The following is a 22,395-nucleotide window of genomic DNA, read 5'->3' as shown; positions in this document are numbered from 1 at the left end:
AAAGATGTTCGCAGCTGGACTATTAGAGCATTTGAGGTCAGATATTGGGCCAGCTGGGGCGATCTAGGCCAAGTGTTTGATGCTGCTTCACTGCTAGGAGAAGGCTGAAGCCTAACGAATTCAGTCCGCAAAAGAGAGAATATAATATCCCCAATTTTAAAAATGGGCTCTCTGTCAAAATGCCAAAGCACACTGTCGGGAGTTGGATATTACTTTCAACTTAATTCCGCGTTTCTCGATGCAAATGCTGGGGAAGATGGCTCAGCAGCTGGAGCCAAGGTTCAGGGTTTAGGAGATGTTGGAGCTCTCCCCACGGTGTGCGTGGCCTGCTGCGCCACAGCCCTGTGCCAGCTTCCCCATCAGTGAGATGGAAATGCTGCTTTGTTCTGCCACCGATGTGCCGAGGTGCTTTACATTAAAATATTCAAAAAGTGCTCTGTGATCTCTGGAAAAATAGCGAGGTGGAGGCACCGTAGTAATGCAAAGTGTTGGCGTAATCTGTTGTTGAAGGAAAGGTTGGTCTTCACCTTGTCCAGCAGCTTTGAATGACAGAATGGTTTGGGTTGGAAGGGACCTTGAAGATCACCCAGTTCCAACCCCCTGCCATGGGCAGGGACACCTCCCACCAGACTCATTTGGGTACATTTGTTAAATAAGCAGTTATCCTTAAACATCGAGTTATGCTGGTGAGAAAATATTTGCTCCTGCTTAATCCTACTCGTCCTAGGTTGCGTGGCTACCGCACTATATGAGCCTGTTGGCCAGCATTTGGCAGTCTGAGCCTCGTGCGTGCTTTGCATGAGTCTTATAAATATACAGTGCCTTCTGCGTATATATTTAGACAGTGTCTCATGCTGAAAAATCGTTAAAGCGTTTTGTATTTGTTAGAATGTGCGTTGACTTCAACGCCTTGCGGATCCTAATGTTTCTGTGCATAACGTGGAAGTGAACTGAATACAACTGCGATGCCACTGAAGACTTTAAAGATGATTTAGATTTCAATGGCTACTGTCCATCCTAACTGTAACAAAGCTCCTTTGTCAGCACATTAAACCAAAAACTGTACTTGCCTGTTCTTCTTTGTTAATCCGGCCCTCTGAACTAAAAGGAGGTGCTGGCACGGTTCCTTGCACAGAAAGGAGAAAACATTTGTACCTTGACGTGAGCTGCTGAACGTTTGCGAAGTGTTGTGTCCGTTGCTGGGCCTAGCAGCATTTTGCAGCACTTTCATGAATTCTGCAGCATTTTCAGTCCCAGCCCATTCTCGTAATTGCACCCATGTGTTACCTGTGTGCCGAGAGCGCTGTTCGTGCACGCTGCCACCGTACTCAGACCGTAGCATCCCTCCTGCAGCCGGGGCAGCATGGCTGGCTGCATCTCCGGTAATGAACCAGGCTGAAAGAAATACTCCAATGGCTGCCTGTCAGCACTTGGCAAGAAAATCCTTTTTATGTTAGTTTCAAGGTCGTCAGATATCATTATAGCCAAGTATTAAAAATTTCAAAGAAAGGAGGCAGTGTGTTTGATTTATAGAATAATTATCTAGCTTTAGCTCTAACTTGGCTTTGGCAATGGTTTTGCAAGCACTCGAAAATTAAATCCATTTTTTATCGCACTACAAGGTATTATCTCACAGCAAATGATAATTAAACACCTGTGAAATCAATTAGCCCTTTAAGCAGGGAAAAAAAAAGTTTTCCAATTATGTTTTTGCACCTCCAAACTTTCTAATTCCAGAACCAGCGCTTATGGAGAGGGAAATGAACTGTCAGCCAGTAGCCTGCTAACCAGCAGTAAGATCACCCGAAAGCATCGCGTGGCCGTAAATCCCAAAGCAAGCAGTTTGTGGGGACGGCACCCTTCCAAGCAGGATGCGTTAGCCTTTCGAGCTGCGACTTAGGCAGCTATCTATCTGACACACAGCTGAGCTGTCAGGTTTTCTACAAAGACAGTTACTCACTTGGTGTTTCCGATGCCAAGTTTTACTTGACAGTTTATTTAAAAGCCGGCATACCTTAATGGAAACCAAGCAACGAGACACGCTGTGTGACAGAGTGGGTTTCTTTTCAGCCTCTCCAGCCCATAGTTCACAGCCATCTGCATTAAGCATCACCCACAGAAAACTGGCCGATTGCTTAATAGCTGAAACTTAATATACTGGAAAACTAGGGAACGCTCTGCCATTTAGCCTCGCGTTATAGGTGTTTAATATCTGTCTTTGTTGTAGCACTTGAGCTGATCCAGCTACTTTTGGAAGGTGCAGCGTGTGTCCGTGAGCTTGCAGACTCAGGGAGGGAGCCCTGGACATACTTGGTAAAGTGCCATAGCAATTTTTGGCTCGTGAAGGAAAAAACAGCTCTAGTCCCATCTGACATCTACAGCGGTATGTGCTGATACTCCCTGCCAAGATGAGCTCCAGCATCTTCCAAAAGATGGATTATGTGTGGCGCTGTTAAAATATATACTGCTGGGTTGAGGCCATCGCATTCAGTTCGGTTTCTGCTTCTGTGTTCTTCTCCATCTGAATTCTGACGGAGGCACCGTACGGCCGGCTTTCGGCGTGCGCTGTGTCACCGGAGAGGAGGGAGGCAGGCGAGGACGCTGGTGGTGGCATTCCCAGGGTCTGCCCAGCAGTCATCTCTATCTCAGGTTGTCCATCTGTGAACTGGAGCTGGTGATGATGTCCCGTATCAGTGATGAGAGGATTATGTAGGAAAATATGTACACTGCTTTGTGATGAAGTATGGTGATAATCATTACATCTGAGTAGCTGGACGTATGTGCCAGCCTGCCATCTTTTCAGACCTCTTTTTGGACAATGCCGATTGTTGCTTTTATAAACAGCACAGTTTATATTAAAAATCGGTAGTGCAGACGTTTCCCAGGGTCGTTTATAGAAGTGTAGTGACATGGGGAAATGCTTGAGCTGTGAGGAGGAATGCGTGGCACGGCTGAGTCACTGCGGAGCCTCCGCCGCCTGCCTGCCTTGGGATAACGGGGAGCCAGGAATCCCAAGCAGCCGCCTGATCCACGGGCTGACGGACGAGGTCGGCACCCCAGAAAAATAAAAAAGTGGGGGGGAAGCAGGAGAAACAACGCGTTGGGTCAAGAAATTAAAATTGTAAGAGCCCTTTGCTGAGCGACGTTTCTCCTCCTGGTAATTGCCTGCGCAGCGTTTTGGTGTTTACACCTGTGTGATAGATGGGGCCGTCCGTGTTTTCCCAGCTATGGGTGGTAGCAGGGAGGGGATATTTCAATTAAAGTGTGAATACATTAGAATTGATTACAAATAGAGCTATTTGTTTATGCTGCCTAAAAAAGGTATTAGCCGAGAATGCGGTGCACTTAATCATCGTGGAAGGAAACCTGAAAGTTAATAAAACATACTGCTGATCCTTACAGAGGGATACGAGCTTTGGGTTAATTGTGTTTTAGTTCTATTTTAGTAGCTATTCTAGTTTTAAAACCCCAACTGTCACTTTAAAGGCATATGCATTTTGGATTTTGACATGTGTGAATGATGCAGCTGAGGCCCAGTCCGAGCTGTCCCTAAAATTGGCAGCAAAACATTACCTCGGTGAGGACGTGCAGCAGGCAGGAGTGCCGGAGCAAGAGCAGTAAGCGCGTGCCCCCCTTCCAATGCCGTCTTCAAGCGAAGAAACCAGGAGCTTTTGGAAATAAATAGCCTCCAAGCAAAGCAGCAGACTCCTCTCAAAGCTTTTCCTGCAATAAATGCTCCAGGGGATTAACCTACCTTGAGGGAAGCACCAGGATAAAGCGATAGAAGCGAGGGTGTGCTGGTTTGTGGGAGATGGCTGCTGTTCCTGTTTCTCAGGTGCAGGTGGGCCCCGAAAACCCTCCCTCACATCTGGGTTTGCCTCCCAGAGGTCTCGCTGAGATCAGTCGGTGAAGATCAGGGGGAAGTCAAGCCCATGATGGAAGCAATGCTGGCATTTACCACAGGTACCAGGTCAGCGCTGAAGGGAAGAGTTCCCTGCTGCAGCGGTTGTTGTGGGTGCCTGGGCCCGCCCTGATTTCTGTCCCCTGCAGGTGAAGGGGAAGTTTCGAGTCCAGCAGAGATTGAACTTGGATGCCTAACTTTAGCCACAGGGATTATTTCACTGGCTTCACTTAAAATCAAATTTGAGGGAAGTGCAGAGATGCTGTGAGGCGACTGTGTGGAAAAAATACAGTATTTTTTCCCTGCTGATCGTATTTTCCCTCCCCGACAAAGCTCAAACCCTGTGTTGCATTTGTAGCTCCTCCTGGAAGGACTCTGGAATCGAGGGGCTCTTTTGGTTTCAAGGCAGCACTCAGCTCCCCGGGCAGCCAAAGCTTTGCCCCTTGGACGTGGGGCGATGCTGTGGGGCCATGGCAGAGGCTGAGCACCTGGCGAAGGGCAGCAGTGCCCCAGGCCCTTGGTGCCTCACGACATCCCGTAGCACATGTTGGCCCCCGCATGTAACACCCGTTGGCCCCGTTCCATACACCTCCTTTTATACTTAGTGCTGTTGCTGGTTTTATTTCTGTGGCCCTCTTGTGCCAGCACCTCTAGATCTGCCTTGGGGTGGCCCTGAAGCTGCACGTCCACCTCACGGCCTGTAGGCTCCTTCGCCGCGTGACGCTTTTGTAGCTAATGTCTTCTCCAAGCCCATATTTAAACACCTGGGACTATCTTCTCTCTTTCAGTTACGTCAGTGTACCCCCAGGCTTTGTGTGCTGCGCACAAACAAGTAGTAGTAAAATTGGTGTGTTGTATTTAAGGGTTTCAAAGCAATAGGTGCCTCATCCCGGGGTGTTAGCTGAGGGGAATTAAACTGGAAACCAGTCCTTTCGCACTGCGCTCAGAGATGGTGTTGAGTCACCTTAAAAGATTTAGGTTGAAATTGCAGAGAAATTTGTCCCTGAGAAGAATGTCGGTGCAATTCATGAACTGCAGCGTCTCTTGATGGATTTTGCTTTACTCTGGGTCTGCTCGTGTTACATTTGCGGGTTCTCCCTGAAGTGAGTGGAAATTTTGTGCCCATACATCAAGGTTAGGATGAGGCTCTCTCTCCCTGTATGCATGATGTAGATAAATTGCTTGATGACCATGAACCATGCTATTCCAGAGCTAAGCAATAAATCACAGGTTCGGCTTTAAAAGGCACAAACAGGAGCAAGATCCTAACTGGTTTTCGGCTGGGAAATAGTCTACAAAATCCTTTTATTTTCTTTCGAAAATCTATATTCATACCAGCAAATCAGATATGAAAGAAAGAGGGCCCGATATAAAACCTCGCTGACATATGGAAGTCTCACTTCCACCGGCCTCGGCCTCTGCTTTTCCTTTGTGCTCTGATTCTGCCATTGACGTTTTGTGGATATTGTTGCATTCCGGGGTATTAACAGGATTTTACATTTTTAGCTAGCTATTGATAGCTATCATTAGAATACGCCAGTCACAGGAGTTATACAGGAGTTATGACTGGTGTATTTTAGCCCTACGGGGTATGCTATTTTTGGTATTTATTAAGATTTTCTGTCATACAATATACAGTAAAAGCAATGAGTCTCAGACCTACTATGCGAAAATGAATGCTTAAAAATGGCAAGGGTGTTTTTTTTTTGCATTCCAGTTTCTGAATGTTTTCCCCCATGTGCTGTGTCACTGCTGAATGTTGAGCTGAGACTTTAGGTGCCGATCAATGTCCCACACCGAGAAAAGGAAATTACTGCCACTCACATGGGATATATATATGTGTGTTTTAACCAAAGTTGGGATACGATTTTAAAAAATGTACTTTGAAGTCTGTTTTGTAGTTTTAATTAATGCAGCGAGGGCTTTTATTTTACTCTCAGTGGAGATAATCTTAATCCATTCACAGTGACCTTTTCTTGTGCAAATTAGTTGTACACGCTTGTTTAAGCAAATGGGCCTTTGCAAGATGTCTCTTCCTAAAGACGGAGCTTATAATTGAAAATTGGCTTACTCCCATCTGTCTGGCCTGGGTGAGAATACAAACATAGATCTGGAGTTTTTTATATATAAAAGTGTAATCATATACATACATATATATCCATATCCATATACACAAATGCAAAAAACTTGCAGTGCCTGCAGGCTATGATTAAATTAGATCCTTAGTGTTAGGAAATGTCGGTGTCACAAGTTAGTGTCAAAATAATATCTGTCTCCAGAGTTAAGGAAACCCCTCAGAAAGGAGGGGTGTTTAATCCTGAGCCTTTTGTCTCAGGCTGAGCGTTCCAGCGAGGCCAATGCCATTTGCAGTTGTACAGGTTTGCCAGAAGTACAATTAGCTAATAACTGGCTGGAAACTGTTAGGATCTGATGGGGTTTTTTTGGTAAATGGTTTTGTAGTGATTGATGGAATCGGGGGAATAAACAGAAGTATCTTAAAGATGTAATTCAGGGGAGCAGGGGTTATTGCAGCTATGTGGTTAATTGCCAAAATTTGGCTGCCAAAGCAGTTTATCCCTCCTTCTCCTCTCACCACACTTGACAATAACCACCTAGAGAGTCATTGTGGCCCCCTTCCCTTTGTCAGTGCCTGTTTGATAAGGGAAGATTTGTGTGGCAGAGTTTGAATATTTTTTGCTTTGTACAAACCCCTTACGCGGAAATGAACACGGTTATGCGTGACTCGGACTAAATCTGAGTAGAAATCAGATTCACAGGGGTGCGGTGACGATGCTTTGGGTATAAAGGCATTTAATGTAAGTTTATTGTTAGAATTCATGCACACCTACTTACACAGACATGGCTGATTTTTGCAAAGGTGGAATTATTCCCTTCGTTCTCGGTTTCATTGCTGCTGTCCCAGTGCTCTCCCATGGTGGCTGCTCCTTGGGGTGACCAAAGAGGAGCGAGCACGATGGTCACACACGTGCACGCACACGTGTGCACACAGGGAGGTGGTTAACCTGGTGGAGAGCCGTCCTGGTCAGAGATGGTTTTATCCAGACGTGGCTCAACAGCTGTTTGCATTTTCATGCCCAGTTACTCTAGGACTCGCCGCTAATTGAATTTTGTCTTTTCTCCCCTGTTCTTGTTAGGTATGATTACCGTGAAATGCTGCACAATGCCACTTTCTGTCTGGTTCCCCGTGGCCGCAGGCTTGGCTCGTTCAGGTTTCTGGAAGCCTTGCAGGTAAGAGCTGCAGCTTAAAGCACTGCCTGTGCTGGCTGCAATTCAGCATGCAATAGCAGGGAGGTGGGGAGGAGAGAAATGTGTTTCATTTCCCTCATGGACAGTAATCCACTTTGCGAAAGCCTCTATTCATACTTCTGGAGCAATTGGCAGCTTCTTCCCGGGGGGACTGGGCACTGCACTCATCTGAAGGTTGAATTGCGTTACCTCCAGGAAAAGGGTTTCCCTGGATGTGGTGGGGCTGGGAGGTTGGACCAGCCTAGGGCACTATTTTGTCAAGCTGTGAGACTTCCCGTGGGAGACACTGACCTCCACAAGTACGGCCTGGAGCAGTGAAGTAGCTCTTCCTTTTCACTTAGCCAAAACAGACCCGCACCTGCATCGTCTCTCTTGCATTGCTGCTCGCTGCACATGCCAAAGGTGGCCCAGAGGTTGTAGACCCCAGATGGAAGCATCACATAAAGGTGGATGTAGGGAGCATGCAGCGTGTCTGGGACAGCGCCCAGATCCCCTTCACCTTTTAAAAGCATTTTGGTTAATAGTTTCCCTTTTTTTTTTTGCTGTTGGCCAGCATGAGCAATACAACGGGGCTCTTGAGTCCGCGTGGCAGCCAGGCGCGGCAGCACAGCGATCAGGTTTCTGTCCCGGGCCTGACACTGACCTGTGCCAGCTGCAGACAGCGTGACCTTGTTTTTTTTTGCCAGCATCAGCTCATCCCCGGGGTCCTGGATCTTCAGTCAGCCGTACAGAGCATCTTGGGAGGTGCTGCAGCTGCCCTCTGGGACTTGCATCTGGATTTCATTTACATGGGAGCCAGAGCCGAGGCAGGGGGAGGCTGGGGAGCTTCTTGGTGTTGGTTAGAAGGCAAATGAGGACACCTTACAGGGCCCTGCCTTCGGATGTCTTTCTGCCATTTGGGAGGTGTCCCAGCATTGGCAGTAAAGCTGAATGTCATCACAACACTTTTCTTCATCACCCACAACATGTCCCAGCTGCGATGACAGGGCATTGTTTCCCGTAATGCAGAGCAGGATTCGGGTACCCAAATTTAGGTGTATGATGTCATTTTTGAAGCCTGGAGGTACCCTTCTGGTTTTCTGGGGCTTTTCCCCAGGGGTTCAGGTCTCCCATGAGGTTCTGTCACATCTGCCAGCCCTGGATGGGTGGCTTGGATATCCTAGAGCATCTCAAATGCACTGGACACTTAGGTTTAGCCACTGAACCCCACATCTACTGGAGATCCAAGTTCTGGGCTATCAGTTCCCTAGCAGAAGGTAAATAGCCCGCGAGTGCTGTTCCTTCCCCAGCCTCTTCAGAGGAAGAAGTGGGACCAGCTTCTTTGGGATGACAAGCGGCTTCAGATCCTTCCAAAAAGCACTGCTCAGCTCTTTTCCTGAGTAGGCCACCAGTCATGTAGCTGCTGTTAGATAAATCGTCTCGGGAGCAGATAGCAAAGAGCATACCTCACCGTACGGACCTTGGAGGCTCCAGGTCGACCATGATAAAATGCAGGCATTGAGGATTTTCCTACCAGGCTAGCAGCAGTATACACTGATTATGATGAATTCCCAATTTTTGTCTGGCTGCAGGGCATGTTGAAAGACATAATCCACATTAGTGGAATGTTTTAAACATGAAAACACATTGCTAAGTGTTTTCTGCTTGGCTTTTTTCATGCGCTAATGTCATTTCCTTGCAGAAGATCACAGTTCTTTGCACATCGTAAGCACTGCTGTAATGCAGAGACGTGACTAGTCTAAGATCCTCTGTGTAATATATGTTACAAAGGAAGGTAGAGCAGTCCGAAAAGTTCCCCTTCATGCTACCTTTCAGGAGGTACGGGGCGGGGGGGAGACCCCAGTCTAGGCCAGATTCAGAGCACGCAAGCTTGGCTTGATCCAAAAGAAAAAGAACCGGAGCACGAGCTGATGCCGATCCTCTGGTAATAGGTTCTTTCATCACTTCAACAGGCTTTTGGCTGGGATCTTAGACTGTCATCCAGCCGACCAGAATGCAGTGGCAATCGTTTATTTATGGAAATACTGCACTATTTACTGAACATTCGCAAACTTGCTCTCAGTGCAAAGGAACTTGCACGACTCGTAAAAGATAAAGTAATTTAGACAAACCATACTGGTGAGAAATAGATACTAAACTTACATGCGTTTTGTTTGTTTTAAGACAGAAAGCAATTATTATTTTTGTAGACAGGTGGTGACGGATGGGTTGTGTTTGTGCAGTTGCCTCTGTTCAGAGAGCTGATATCAAACAGGATGGGGAATTCACTCCTCCTTGGTGGAAGAAGTGCTCTGGAATTAAATTTGATATATATTTTCTGTAGGGTTGTCTTACAACATATTATAAAAATTGAGGGAGCTAGCTCCCTGCTGAATGGTTCACAAAGCAGCGAAGAAGGCAGTCATTTTGTATTAAATTCTCCAGGGTTATATTTACAGAATTTTAACAGCCCTGTCCTCATCCGTCAGCATAAGCACCGGCTTTCAAATGCCTCTCTCCACGCAAACCCCGCCTTTTGCTGAATCTGAATAAGCCCCAACTGGAAAGCGGTGAACGTTCTGGCTGTGGGCTCTGGCTTCTTTGCCGTATTGCCTTGCCTCCTGACGGCGTGGCGCGAGCGCTGGGGCAGAACCGGTGCGGAAAACGGGAATGGCGTTGGCGTGAGCCTTGAGGCTCGTGCTAATTGTTGGCCGGCCATGGGTAAGCCCACTAACGAGTGCGATGGCTCTGTGTGCAGGCCGCCTGCGTGCCCGTGATGCTCAGCAATGGATGGGAGCTGCCCTTCTCGGAAGTGATTGATTGGAAGCAGGCTGCCGTCATCGGGGATGAGAGATTGCTATTACAGGTAAGAAAAAGACGGCGGCCTTCAGCAGATCGGTTGATTATTGCCGCCGCCGTCTAAATGGACGGGGAAGATGAATCCGAAAGGTCAGGGCTGTAAAAGAATTTTTATCATGAAGGGATTGTCTGTGTCACGCCGGCGATGAACTCATTTAACGTGACATCATTCACGGCCTGACCTGAAGGTCATTGCAGCCACCAGGCCGCGTGCTTGAACGCAGGAGGCTTCTTCATTTTTCCTCTGGTGGGGAGCGCTTGGATCCCTCTCTGAGGCAGGGCTGTCCCAAACTGGTGCTGCCATGAGGGAGAAGACTTCTGAAGGCCATTTTTGCTCCCATCCTTCAGAAAACGTTGGATCTTGGGGCTCTACCAGTGCCGTGTATCTGGCTGGAAGGGGCTGACGGGGCTCCTCACTCAGGCAAAGGGGTCTCGTCTCAGGCCCTGTTAGTGCCTAACAGTTTTGTGGAAGCAGAACCTTTTTGAAGAAGATCTTTTTGAAAGATGTCTTCAGAAAGACATCTTTGTCTTTCTGAAGCAGTGGTCACATCACTTGATTGTTAATCTCCCTGAGATCATGCAACAAAAGTGAGCTAAGGAATTCGAAATGCCCTGCTTACCTTCAGCATCTGCTTTTGTGTTTAAATTCACTAGAGTTTTTCTTCTATTTCCCTGGCAGACCTGTTTTTTTTTTCAAGGTATGGAGAGAAATGGATATTAGGAAAAGTTCTTGAAAAATTGGTTTCCCCAAAGCACCATTTGCTGAAATGCCATCGCCCAGCGTGAAGCTGAGATCCACAAGATCTGGAATAGCCACCAAATTGCTGTGCGTCTCCTATCTAGTCATTTCTGTGTCAGCACCACTGACGTGCTTCCTGACCTCTTGAAAATGTTTTTGTAGGGAGACAGCAACGTTTCAAACTTTAATTTTTTTCAAAAAAAATGGATTTTATAGCTTTAGGGTAGTTGTCCGCAGTGCACACTGTGCACTAGTGCACACTGGCTTATCCCACAGTAAGAGCGGTTTTGTTATTACTAAATTTAGTTCATTTCTGAAGTGGCAAGCTATTGCCATCCATGGAGAGAAGTATTCAAAGGTGCAGGCGCGTTAGCACACAAAAGTTGAAGTGCCTTTAAAAATCTCCTTAGATGCCTTCTTATTTGTCTGAAGATGTAAATATTCATAAAGAGCTGGCCTAGCAAGCCTTGCGAAGTGCTACCTGTTGCCATCAATGAGACACAATCTGCAATTTAAAAAAAAAAAAAAAAAAAAACAGAAATTTGATTTTTGCTTTCATGGACAGCATGTTTTTCCGAGCAAGATTATTTCTCCCTTTAAATCATAATAATTTGCTGATCTTCACGCTTTCCGGTAACATGCCATCCGTTCTCCTCACAGCTGCTTCCATATTGAACAGCTACTGCACCATTATTAACAGTGTTTTTAAAGAGCTGGCAGAGGGCCTGAATGTCTGCTCTGGGAAATGTTTTTGTTATGTTACAGTTTTTCATTTCCTGTTTTAGAGCAGCTCGGATGTTTTTATTTGCATATTCTCCTCATCATAGCGCTAGGAGAGCTTAACCCAGCCTTTCTGCGTTTATTTTTGTGGGGTGGTTTTTTTCCTTCCCCCACTTATTACTGAAATGACCTTTTATTAAGACGTCATCCAGTTCTAGTAATTCCAGCGTAATCCTGCCAGATTAGTATTAATACATCATTTTCCCCACCTGTCTTTCTGGACAAGTAGATTAATAACTAATAAGCAAATGCAGTTAAAATGGGAGCCCTGATTTTCCTTTCCAGCTGTTGCAACAGAGCAGGCACCGAGGCTTTTTTTAAACCTTGGCACTGTGTTTGCAGGCACTCGCGGGCACAGGCTGGTCTGTAAAACCTGAACTTCTTGCAGTAACCTTCGCTGGCACAGCGGCCTTCACGCTCAGGGGCCAGAGCAGCACAAGAGTATTGATTTCACTTCTTGCTCTCACGTGTAGCACACATGCAAGGTTGCACATCATGCAATTAAATGTTTAACTTTATAGAAAAAAAAGCCACGTTGCCACCGTGAAGGGATTGTGTGCTTGCTGTTGGTAACGAGCGTGGATATGATCTGTGTACAGCCAGTACAGATAATGTTCATTATCCCAATATTTCTTGGAACTTACTGGAAAAGTAATGAAAAGAAAGAATATTCACCCCCTCAAAATAAAATTTGATACAGTTAAACATCATTCTGCAGCAGTGATGGAACTGATTAGAAAAACATGCACTAAAGCCTGCCTTTGGCTTCCATCTTTCATACTTGTTTGAAAGGAATGTTTTACCTAAAAACATACAGGGACCACAGCAAAGGAACAAAACGCACCACCTTTGACATTGTGACCATTTCCTTCTGCAGCCCTTACTCTCTGAAGCTCAAATTCTGTTTTATAGCTAGCAGGTCTTAGCGAGTGGGCATCGTCACATCTGACACTGCACTCTGGGGAGCCGTGGTCTGTCCAGACGTGGATGCAAGCAATGCAGTTACAAATTTACCGATTCTCGTGGAAATTCATTATTTATAAATTCTTAGAATCTCACATTTTTCTTCAGGAAAATGTTTCATGTGAAGTCGTTTGATTCAGGAGTTCCTGTAACCACATAATGATCCTTGCCACCTCTCAGAATATTTTAGGAATAAGCAAATGTGTTTTGATCAGGAAAGGGCGGATGTGTTGGGTTGCAAGTAACCTTCAGAACAAGCTGGGATGTGCAAAAAAGCAACACACAGCGAAAGTACATGCTTTTACAGCTCGTGATTGAAGTAAAAGCTCTGTGAAAAATGACTGTCTGAGAATGAGGTGGCCTAATTTGAAATCACAAGAAAGTAGGTGCAAAAGCACAGCTCCTCGTTCCTAGAAGAAACGAGTACAGATAAGCAAAATATCTTAGAGGCCTTCCTGGTTCTGTGAGTAGCCCTTGTAATTGAAGCAAATTGCAGTTAAACTCCCTTGATAATGTCAATTTGCATTGTCAAAGCAGCGTACTGGGGGCCTTGATTGAGGTCCTAAGAAGTTAACCAGTGGCACGTACGCTCATTAGTTTCCCTCCAGCGTGGAAGGGGGATATGGGGATGGGGAGAGAAGCAGAAGGGAAGCCCTCCCCTTCTGCTCCAGTCATCATTACATTTTGTAAGCACAAAGCATTGCAGCAGGGCAATTTGGTTTTTCTTTGCAAGGCAACTTACACCAGAATTAGGGTGGTGCTTTGACAGGAGAAGGGAGAAAAAGAAGCAGTGTTTTCCCTGGTGAATAACAGGTGTTGTGGGAGACATTATTCCTTCCACCCACAATAATTAGTAAAATGCGATTTGATCCGCAGGCTCCCCAAAAGCGAAGTCTTGCTTCAGACGTTGCTATGTTTTCCTCAGGGCACTTAGTGCTGCCATGCTGCGGCAAATGCAATTCCAGGTCCCTTTAATGTGCTCTGAGAGTGGGGATTATTGCTGGACCCAGAAGTCCTGCAGGTACTAGTTCGTTAAACTGCCGGTCCGTGAAAAGCGTTGTGCGGGGAGGGATTTGTGCTGGAGCTCCTCGCTGTGCCACGCCGCAGCGCTGGGGAGAGGGGAGAGAAACAAGCAAAAACCGAGAGAAAGCAAATAAAAATAAATAAATCGCGTGTTCCATAGTGGGCCAGTACCAAAGGTCGTGCGGGGCTGTGTCTCATCTGTGTCTCCATCAGGGTTTTGGCTGTTGACACACACGTCTTGTTGTATGGGAGCGCTGAAGCTGTGCAGCTTGCTAATAGAGGAGAGAACTTGTCAGCAGCATATTAATTTGATGAGATTGCGTTGTTTTGTGAAGCTTCTGACTATATTACATCTTGTATTACAGATTCCTTCTACAATCAGGTCTATCCATCAGGATAAAATCCTAGCACTTAGACAGCAGACACAGTTCTTGTGGGAGGCTTATTTTTCTTCAGTTGAGAAGATTGTATTGACTACACTAGAGGTGAGTAAAAACTGTCTGGGACCACGCAGAGCCGCGAGCTTTCCATAGCTGTTGAGCTGCTGCTGCGCTCAGCTGGCACCAGACCTTGGTTTTCATGACGTGCAATCGGTCACTTGGAAAAAGAACACCTCGGCATCCTGATAAGTTTTCTTCCCTAAGGAAATACTTCCTTCATTATTGGTATCCGCATTAGAAAACTGACACGGTGAAGAATGGGAGCTATCGGACACATGGAAAAGTTGTCATGTGTGATCTTGCCTTCGCAAGGCTTTATGGCCAATGAATCACTCTCCGTGTCAGTGGTGGTGAATATGTTTCTTTAAGAAACCTTTCTAGAATTCATTTTGGAAAAAAATACTACTCTGAAGCTCCTTGACCATGTGATGCCTTGTGATGGGGCTGTAGGTCTGGGCTGAGAGAAAATGGGGGCTTGTCAGTTACTGTGTCTTGTCGTCACACCCAGGGTAAGGGAAAGGCCTGATCATCCCTACAAAATAGTAAGAAATAATCATAATTAGACTGCTATTAAACAGGGAGAGAGGAGATCACAAATGGGGAGAGAATCCTTTCTGAATTTGAGAGACAGAGGAGAGATAAAAGGCTCTTTAGAAGCAGAGCCCAGGATACAATTTCAAAAGCAGGTTTCTCTTCTAATTGTTTTGCAGTTTTGCATTGAAATTTTTGACACACTTTTACCACTGGAAGTGGCTCGCTTTGGAGGTCCAAATGCATTTGTCTTATGCTAATTCTTCTGCAGTTGCATCTGTCTTTGTGCCTGGTTGTAAAGTTCCACGTTTCCTACTCTGCATTCGCCTGCAAACAAGTGCTGCTGCCCATATTTTGGCCTGCAGTGGGCTTGTTCGTGGCTGACCCACCTCCGGCTGCTGCAAGACATTCCCTTGGGTTTTTCTGTACCAATGGAGAAAACCAGGCAGGGAATATTTTTGGAGCCCCTGGCATAGCTGTACTCGCAATGCTCTCTTCTACCCCTAATGAGCTTGGCTTCATCCGTGCTGCCTGTTGGGAATAGCTCAGCGTCCTCAGTCTCCCCGGGAGCACAGACGAGGTAGTGGTACTGTCACAGCCCATGCCAGGATCAGGCTAACAAAGCTGGAAGACCACGTGGCAGTGCTTGCAGCCTAATTCACCCGTCCAGAAGTACCCTTAGAGACAATCAGGGTGCCTCATCTCTTGTCTGCCCCTTCCCTGCAGGCACCCTGTTGTCATTAAGGGTGGCTAAAAAGGGAAGGCTGCACAGCTCTCCTCGCTGCCCCTCTCCTACCTGTGCTGGGCTGGTCCCGAGGGGACATCACCTGCAGCCCCACAGCCTTGGTGTCCATCTCATCGAGCTCCAGCGCTCAAAGATGAGTCTTCAGGGCTGCCCGGACCTCATGGGACATTGGCCAATGTCACTGTAGGTGCCCAGGGGAGAGTAAAACCTGTAATAAAGCTCAAGCAGCTGGGCATCCAGCAGGCTGCGGTTTCTGCTCAGAGGGGAAAAAAGAGAAAACAAAAATCTTCCTGCAAGGTTTAATTTAATGGAACCGAGTAATGTATGCCTGGCGTTGAAGTTATGTTCTGGGTTTTTCCATTTGTTTGCAAGGGTGGTTTTGGTTTGAGGGGTTTATGTTTGTTAGTTTTTAATTCAGGACTCTCAGAATTTGTAAAGACAGCTAAGAGGGGTTCTGTTCATATGAACAGATACTCATTTCACATTTCAGCTTGCCAGAGTGAAGTCCAGAGTTAACTTCCTGTAAGAAAGGAATAAAACAGCTGAGAGTGATTTTTGGTGTCAGAAATCTGCAAGCAGTATATCCTCTTTTTAAAATTTGATGCCTGTAAGTAAATTCCTAGCAGGATTATTTTTTTTTCTGGTGGATGTTATCCATCTTCTGTTGTAACGCTGTGGTGTCACAGTGCTCTGATGATACTAGATACCATCTGAATAATCACCTCCCTGCTGCCTGCAGTGCTGTACCATGTCCAAGTATGAGGACATCAGTGCAGCAAAAGTCTTCCCCAGCTCAGGTGTCTACAAGGACATCGTGTCTCTCCTCTGCCTGCTATCCTGGACACCTGTGAAAACATTTGATCACGTCTTCAGGTCCCTGACAGCATTTGGAGACCGGAGCCGAACAGCTCCTAGCCCGGTGTGGGAGCTTTGAAGCATTTGGCCAGCTGTCCGTATTGCAGCTGTAGGTGCCACGGGCGTGGTGTGGGTCAGGAAATGGTGTTCGTGTGGGTCTGCCCCAGCGTGGTGGGTGGGAGCGCTGGCAGCAGTGGACTGCAGCAAACACCATCCCTACACGGCGTATCTGCAATTTTTCAGCTTGTTCATCCACGAAAACAAGCCTGAAACACACCTAAATCCCTGGGCGATATGCTCAGTCTTCTGCTCAGGAAGAGGAAGGGAGGAGGACAGCACAAAAGGCATACAATAAACGTGCGGTGCTTGGCTGGGGCATATTGAGAAGAGACAATGCTGAAGGCAGTATATGAATTTTTGGAAGTGCGAAGATGAGGGAAACAAAAATATTGGACTGTTAATGAATTCCAGAAAGAAAAGGGAGATCTTGGCAGAGTTCATCACCCCTTCTTCCTCTTCCTAAACTTCTCCTGTCAGGCCTCACCATTGGAGACACTGTATAGCCGCTGCCTGTCCCTGCGGTATGTGCCATGCTGCGTACCCTGAATTTTAATCGATTGGTCCCCCGTGTTATCCTTTTTTATACACTTCTGCTCTCTTTCTGCCAAGTCGTCTTTTCTACTCTTTATCATTACAGACAGCGAGATTTCTTATGTAGACCAGGAGCGTGATAAATTAATCTGCCGTTTGTGAGCTGTGATATATTACAGGCCAGCTCCCCGGCCTGTTGAGTAGCCGTATTAGTGAGATTTGTATGCCTGCCGTGCACCGAAGGCCACGTACCCTGCGTGGCATCAGGGGTCTGCTTCGTGTTAGGGCTGCTCTGGGCGCGCTGAAGCAGCGCTGAATGCGAGCCATGTGTTTCCCCTGAAGCCTTGTTGGCTACCAGCGCAATGGAAAACTCCGCCGTCTGTGAAAACCTCCTGACCGTGTAAATTCACAGACTTCCCCTTATCTGATCATGCCCCAGTTCTGAGAAAACAGGAGGAAGGAGCTGTAGCATTTGGGCTTTGTGGTAAATGCTTGAAAATGTGTACTTTCCAGGTTCTGTCTTTGTTTAGTGGCATGACTTGCAGATGGAGAACCAGTAGTCATCTCTCCCTGCTGCCATGCAGGAGGTCTGGCAGCTGGTACCCCTAACTTTCCCAGCAAATATTCGGATACATTCTTTTTAGTGGAAATATGGTCCTTAAGTCCGTTATATCCACATAAAAATAAGTTAAAAACTTAGGCAGGTGAGTGAATTATTGCATATTAGCAACGCTAATTGGCTGCAGGCGAAATTAAGACAAGCGTGCAGACACCTAACATTTGCCTCAAGTTAACCGTGCTGATGTGGCCACCAGCAGTGGATCGTCTAGCACAAGGTAACTTGTGATTTGGTGGTTTTGTTTTGTCATAGCCATCAAAAATTCCAGGAAAACTACTGGTCACGCTCCGTACTGACCCAATGTCCTTGAACTCAGCTGCTGACAGAGGTTTTTAGCTTGCTTAGACTCCAGCAGCTGCTTTTAGTTGGCTTTTGTTACTTGGGGTCTTTTTGCTTGCTTTTGTTTGTTGTTTTTTTTCTATGCTCTGGGTATAGACCTTCTTTAGCTCCAAAGATTTGTAGGAATGGAGCATGGCATTAGATTTACTCCAGCTTCAGAGCCATTACTTTCACCCAGATGTGCCTGTGCTAAGGCCAGAGACGTTAGGTTAGGAGAACCAACCTGTTCTTAGCATTCGAGCCCTGTGCAATGCATAAACCACCAGTTGCATTAAATCCCCTTAGGAGATCCCAGATGAGCTGCAGAAGGCAAGGAAATCCTGATTAGCTGTCTTAGCAGAAAATTCCTCCTTCACAATCCCAGCCCCTTCCAGCGTCCCATCCCCAGTCCTGTCAACCTCTGCTGCTTCAGAGGAAGACAAATACGTAAGAGCACGTGGCCCAAGAGCAGATCGCACCTAGAAAATTGTCTCTTGCTTGGATGCTGAGTTTGTCTCGTTTTAGCTTCCCACTGCTGAGCCTTATTATGACTTTGCAGCAAGTTGGTGTAAGAACCAGAGTGTTCTTACATGCTAGCAACTGGTCTGAAGTAACTATTATCAGTGTTACAAATACGTATTAATTGTTGGGCCTTGTATCTTTTTTTGTAGCTTGTGGTATCCCAGATGACAAAGTAGAGGACCTAGCAATCTGGTCTGCCTTTAAATATCTAGCATTCTAAGTTTGTGGCCCTCAGCAAAGAAAGAGAGTGGTTACCAAAAGATCTTCTTCTGTTTCAGCCAACAAGGAGCCGTTATGGAACCGAGACGTAGAATCAGTGATGTATCTGAATATTAATGCCCCTTCGTAATAAGCAAAATGAATAATTAGTGCAGCCTGATTTGCTGAAAGCCTTTGTGGCTTTGAATGCTCTCGTTATCTCAAAATAATACCTAGCTTTGTAATGCCATCCTCAAGTAATTATCTTATATGAGTTCTGGGTAGTAAAAACTGACAGTGCACTAATGGGGCTTACTACTGCCGACTTCCTCTCACAGACAAAATCCTTGACGTGAAATGCAGAGTGCAATGAATTGCAAGGTCCCCACATCCACGGGGGCTAATGAGGTGCTCTGAAGCCTGAGCTGCTGAAGTGTTGTTGAAGTACACAGCTTCTGTGTCATTTTAGGAGAAAATAAGCAGGAACGTCTCGCCATTTGTGTGCCTCAGCTTGTTGCAAACTGGGTGAGGAGGACTCCAGTCGGCCGGAGTCCCTGGAACACCCACCAGCGGCTATTGCAGTCTGTTTAACAGTCATTGCCTCTCTTGTTTTGCAGATTATTCAGGACAGAATATTTAAGCACATATCACGTAACAGCTTAATCTGGAACAAACATCCTGGAGGGTTATTTGTACTGCCACAGTATTCCTCATATCTGGGAGATTTTCCTTACTACTATGCTAATCTCGGTGAGTGAATCCTTCCTACACTCTGGTGGCACTTGGAATATCACTGATCTTTGTGAGGAGCGTGTGCCTCGTGACTCGCCATTCATTTCTAGTTAATGATGCTTTCCATTTATCCTGTTTCAGCCTTCCCTGCCCACTGCAGACTGGGATGTCTCTGACTCATCGACATGCACTGTGGGCCTCTCATTTGCAAATACTGTTTTAAAAAAAAATCCCCGTCCCTTCATACTTTTCAGTTGCCGGTAATTAATGCTTGAGTTACTGACCCATTTATGGCCCAAGGGGATGCAAGAGGGATAGTTTTTTGCTTTCTTTGTTTATTTGTGCTTGGCAAATTGGAAAAGTGGTAATTTACCCATGGCACTTGTAATTGGAGTGCATAGTTGGTATGGATTTATTCTCCGTACTCTGTGTCCTCTTATGGATCCTACTAGAAGGAATGCAAAGGTCTTACGAACGTGGCTTTTTCCCGAAGCAGAGCTTAAGCGATGAATTCTGCAGGGGAATGTGCCTGCAGCCTGAAATTATCCTGCTGATGACACTTGCTTCCACTTTTGGCTCAGCCTGTGCCATCCCACTTGTGTGCATCTGTACTGCCCACCTGCTAAAAATTCGCTGTTACCATGCTTTTGGTAACCTCCAAAAGAAGGAGAAGGTTTCTGTGGGAATTTTGATGAAGAATGACTCTGACCCCACACAGATGAATGTAGATAAGACTGAGAGCAGTAAGTAAGGGCGGAAGCCAGTAGGATCTGTTATTTCAGGCAGAAAAGGAAGGCACAGCAAGGCAAAAATGTCAGAATTGGAAGGCAAGGATGCAAACAGAATTATCAGGTCAGGAGGTAATTGAAGACGTATGTGGATGGGGATTTATCCAGAAAGAGCAAAAATCTGACAGAGGCTGTGATGGAACTGTGGAAACTGAACACGCCTCTGGAAATCATGGATGCATCTAGAAAACGCCAAGTATCCAGAGCCAGGTAGCAAAACCAGGCAGAGCTAGTGTCAAGAAAGAAATTTGGCTGAACAAACTAGATATTATCTGTGGGCAAACTGGATGGAAGACAGAGATTGCAGGACATTTGTGGAAATAGTAAGAAAAGGCAGTCATTGTACTGAGTGAGGGTTTCCAGGGGGCATGGGAGCTAAAGGGAAGTGTGATCTCCTCAGAAGTGTCTGGGACTTGGTATCCAAGACTAAAGGACACAGCCTAAAAAAGAATGGCAAGGTTTGCTATAAACACAGATTATCTTTCCATCTCCAAGTCCTCTAACCTCTATGAAATGGGGCAATTTTGTCTTTTCTGAGCACATCTCTCTTTGCTTCAGGTCTGAAGCCTCTCCCCACGTTCACTGCCGTTATCCATGCAGTAACTCCCCTGGTTTCCCAATCTCAACCTGTGCTGAAACTCCTGGTTGCTGTAGCCAAGTCCCAGTACTGTGCACAGGTAAGGAGCGCTGTTTGGCAGTCAGTCACATCTGAGACAGGACTGCTGTCCCAGGAGTGAAGAGGCTGTTGACTCCACCTCTTCTCACTCGAGTTTCAACCCTCTGTTTCAGTTCTCGTGTTTCTTTTCTCTGAGATTTCTGGTGTCTGTGACCTGCATGCATGGGAAACAAAAATTCTGAGTATAATGCGAGTGGAATAGAGACGATAATTAAACGCCTTTGTTTCATGAGACAGGTAGAACAAAGACTGCACTTTAAATATCTGAACCTCATGTGCTGCAAGCTGCAAAAGGATGTCTGTGCCTCAAGAGCCCCTACGTGATCTTCCTTCCTCCTGCTGTGGCTCCTAGGCTCACAGTGCCGGGATTTTGGCTTGCCTAAAAGAAACCCTGGGGAGTTCAGTAAGAGCACCCTGTTGTAGTGGAGAGTCACAAGTGTTTTAGCCTTCAATGTGAGCCAAAGTAAATCGGTGACATCCGTGTGACCTGGCCTAGACAGAGACTTCCTCAGTTCCTGTCCAGCTTACATTTGTTTAGGAGGATGTATACAGTCAGGATGGGTGAAATTACTGTAGGAAGTGTTATTTTTATGCAGATTTATATCATTCTTGTTGATTTGGAAAGTCCAGATATGAACTCAACATTTCTGTCTGGAGATCTGAGTCTGTAGGACTTGGACTGCATTGCCACCAAGGAGTCTGATCGTGGTCCAACATTCTCTTCCAGATCATTGTTCTATGGAATTGTGATAAGCCCCTCCCAGCCAAACACCGCTGGCCTGCCACTTCTGTGCCTGTCATAGTCATTGAAGGAGAGAGCAAGGTAAGTGGAGAGGAGCATCATAAAAGATGGCATATATTCTCCGGTGGGACCAGAGTTTGTTTTTCTAGGTGCTTCGGTGAAAGCTTTGTAGTTCGCAGCGGTGTGACAGCTCCTCTCTGTTCCTCGTTCCTTTGCACCAGCGTGGTCACCGATTTGTGTTTCATGCACGAGGCCCGTGCTCTCAGAAGTCAGCAGCATGGCAATTAATGCCGTGAGATTCACGGGTGGGGCCTTGCTTTGAAACGTGGTCCCAAGAGCAGGCAGCGCTGCCCCCTTCTTTGGAGATTTCTGTATCTCTGCGGGGACATGAAAGCAGCGATGCAGCTGATTACTGAGTCCGAGCAGTCAGATGCAAGGCTTGGGGATCAGCTGCAGACCCAAAAGCAGAGGAAGAGATGAGAGTGGGTAGTGCCAAGCCAACTTTCAGAAAGTGCCTTCTCTCATGGCCTTGCAGCAGACTGCTGTCAGCGAAGGGATCCCACCGTAAAATAAAGGAAGGGACAAGGGGTGCTTGCATGGGAACAAAACCACTGCGTCGTCTCCTGCTGTGCAACACACTTGTTTGTGCTTCCTCAAAGCTGAAACAGGCGGCACCCAGATGAGAGGAGAGGCTTTTTTTTAAATCCGTGCTGAAGTGGACGATTCCTTTCCAAAGTCAGGCCTGAGAGAAGCAGGGCTTCTTGTTTCAAGGCCATGACTGAGACACATTTGGGCTGGCCCCTCTGCGATATGTATCATTTGGCTCTCGAGCTCTGCCTTTGCAAAGAGAACTTTTAGTTGCTTGGGCTGCACTGTCCTGTTTTGAATTTATGGTCCTGTCTTTGGTCTTGTACCCCAATCACCTCAACAAAGGGAAAGCGAGGGCCCTGCAAAGTTGGCAGCTGATGGCTTATGCCTTAGCTAGCCATGTAAACAGTATCAGGAGAGTTGCTGCAGGGCCAAGAAAGGCTGTCTGTAGTGACTTCTGAGTCTTTTGAACATTGCAGAGGTGTTTTTTTTTTCTTTTTGGAAAGCTTGCAGAGGTGAGATAGAGGAGAAAACCTCTG

General features: G+C 46.4%; 1 protein-coding gene across 1 annotated transcript in view; it reads left to right on the top strand.

Moving 5' to 3' along the window:
* The window catches only part of EXT1 (exostosin glycosyltransferase 1), a gene marked incomplete at its 5' end in the record, with an annotated part of 172,961 nt that overhangs the window by 137,715 nt on the left and 12,851 nt on the right, over positions 1–22,395 (top strand). The window contains 6 exons of the mRNA XM_080582040.1: positions 7,057–7,150; positions 9,906–10,013; positions 13,877–13,996; positions 18,948–19,080; positions 20,409–20,527; positions 21,254–21,349. Of these exons, the coding sequence (XP_080438166.1) occupies positions 7,057–7,150; positions 9,906–10,013; positions 13,877–13,996; positions 18,948–19,080; positions 20,409–20,527; positions 21,254–21,349 (670 nt within the window). The remainder of the gene's footprint in view (positions 1–7,056; positions 7,151–9,905; positions 10,014–13,876; positions 13,997–18,947; positions 19,081–20,408; positions 20,528–21,253; positions 21,350–22,395) is intronic.

The sequence above is a fragment of the Anser brachyrhynchus genome (assembly GCF_964034855.1).
Source record: "Anser brachyrhynchus genome assembly, chromosome: 2".
Lineage (NCBI taxonomy): Eukaryota > Metazoa > Chordata > Aves > Anseriformes > Anatidae > Anser > Anser brachyrhynchus.
This window is presented reverse-complemented; position numbering and strand designations above follow the sequence as displayed.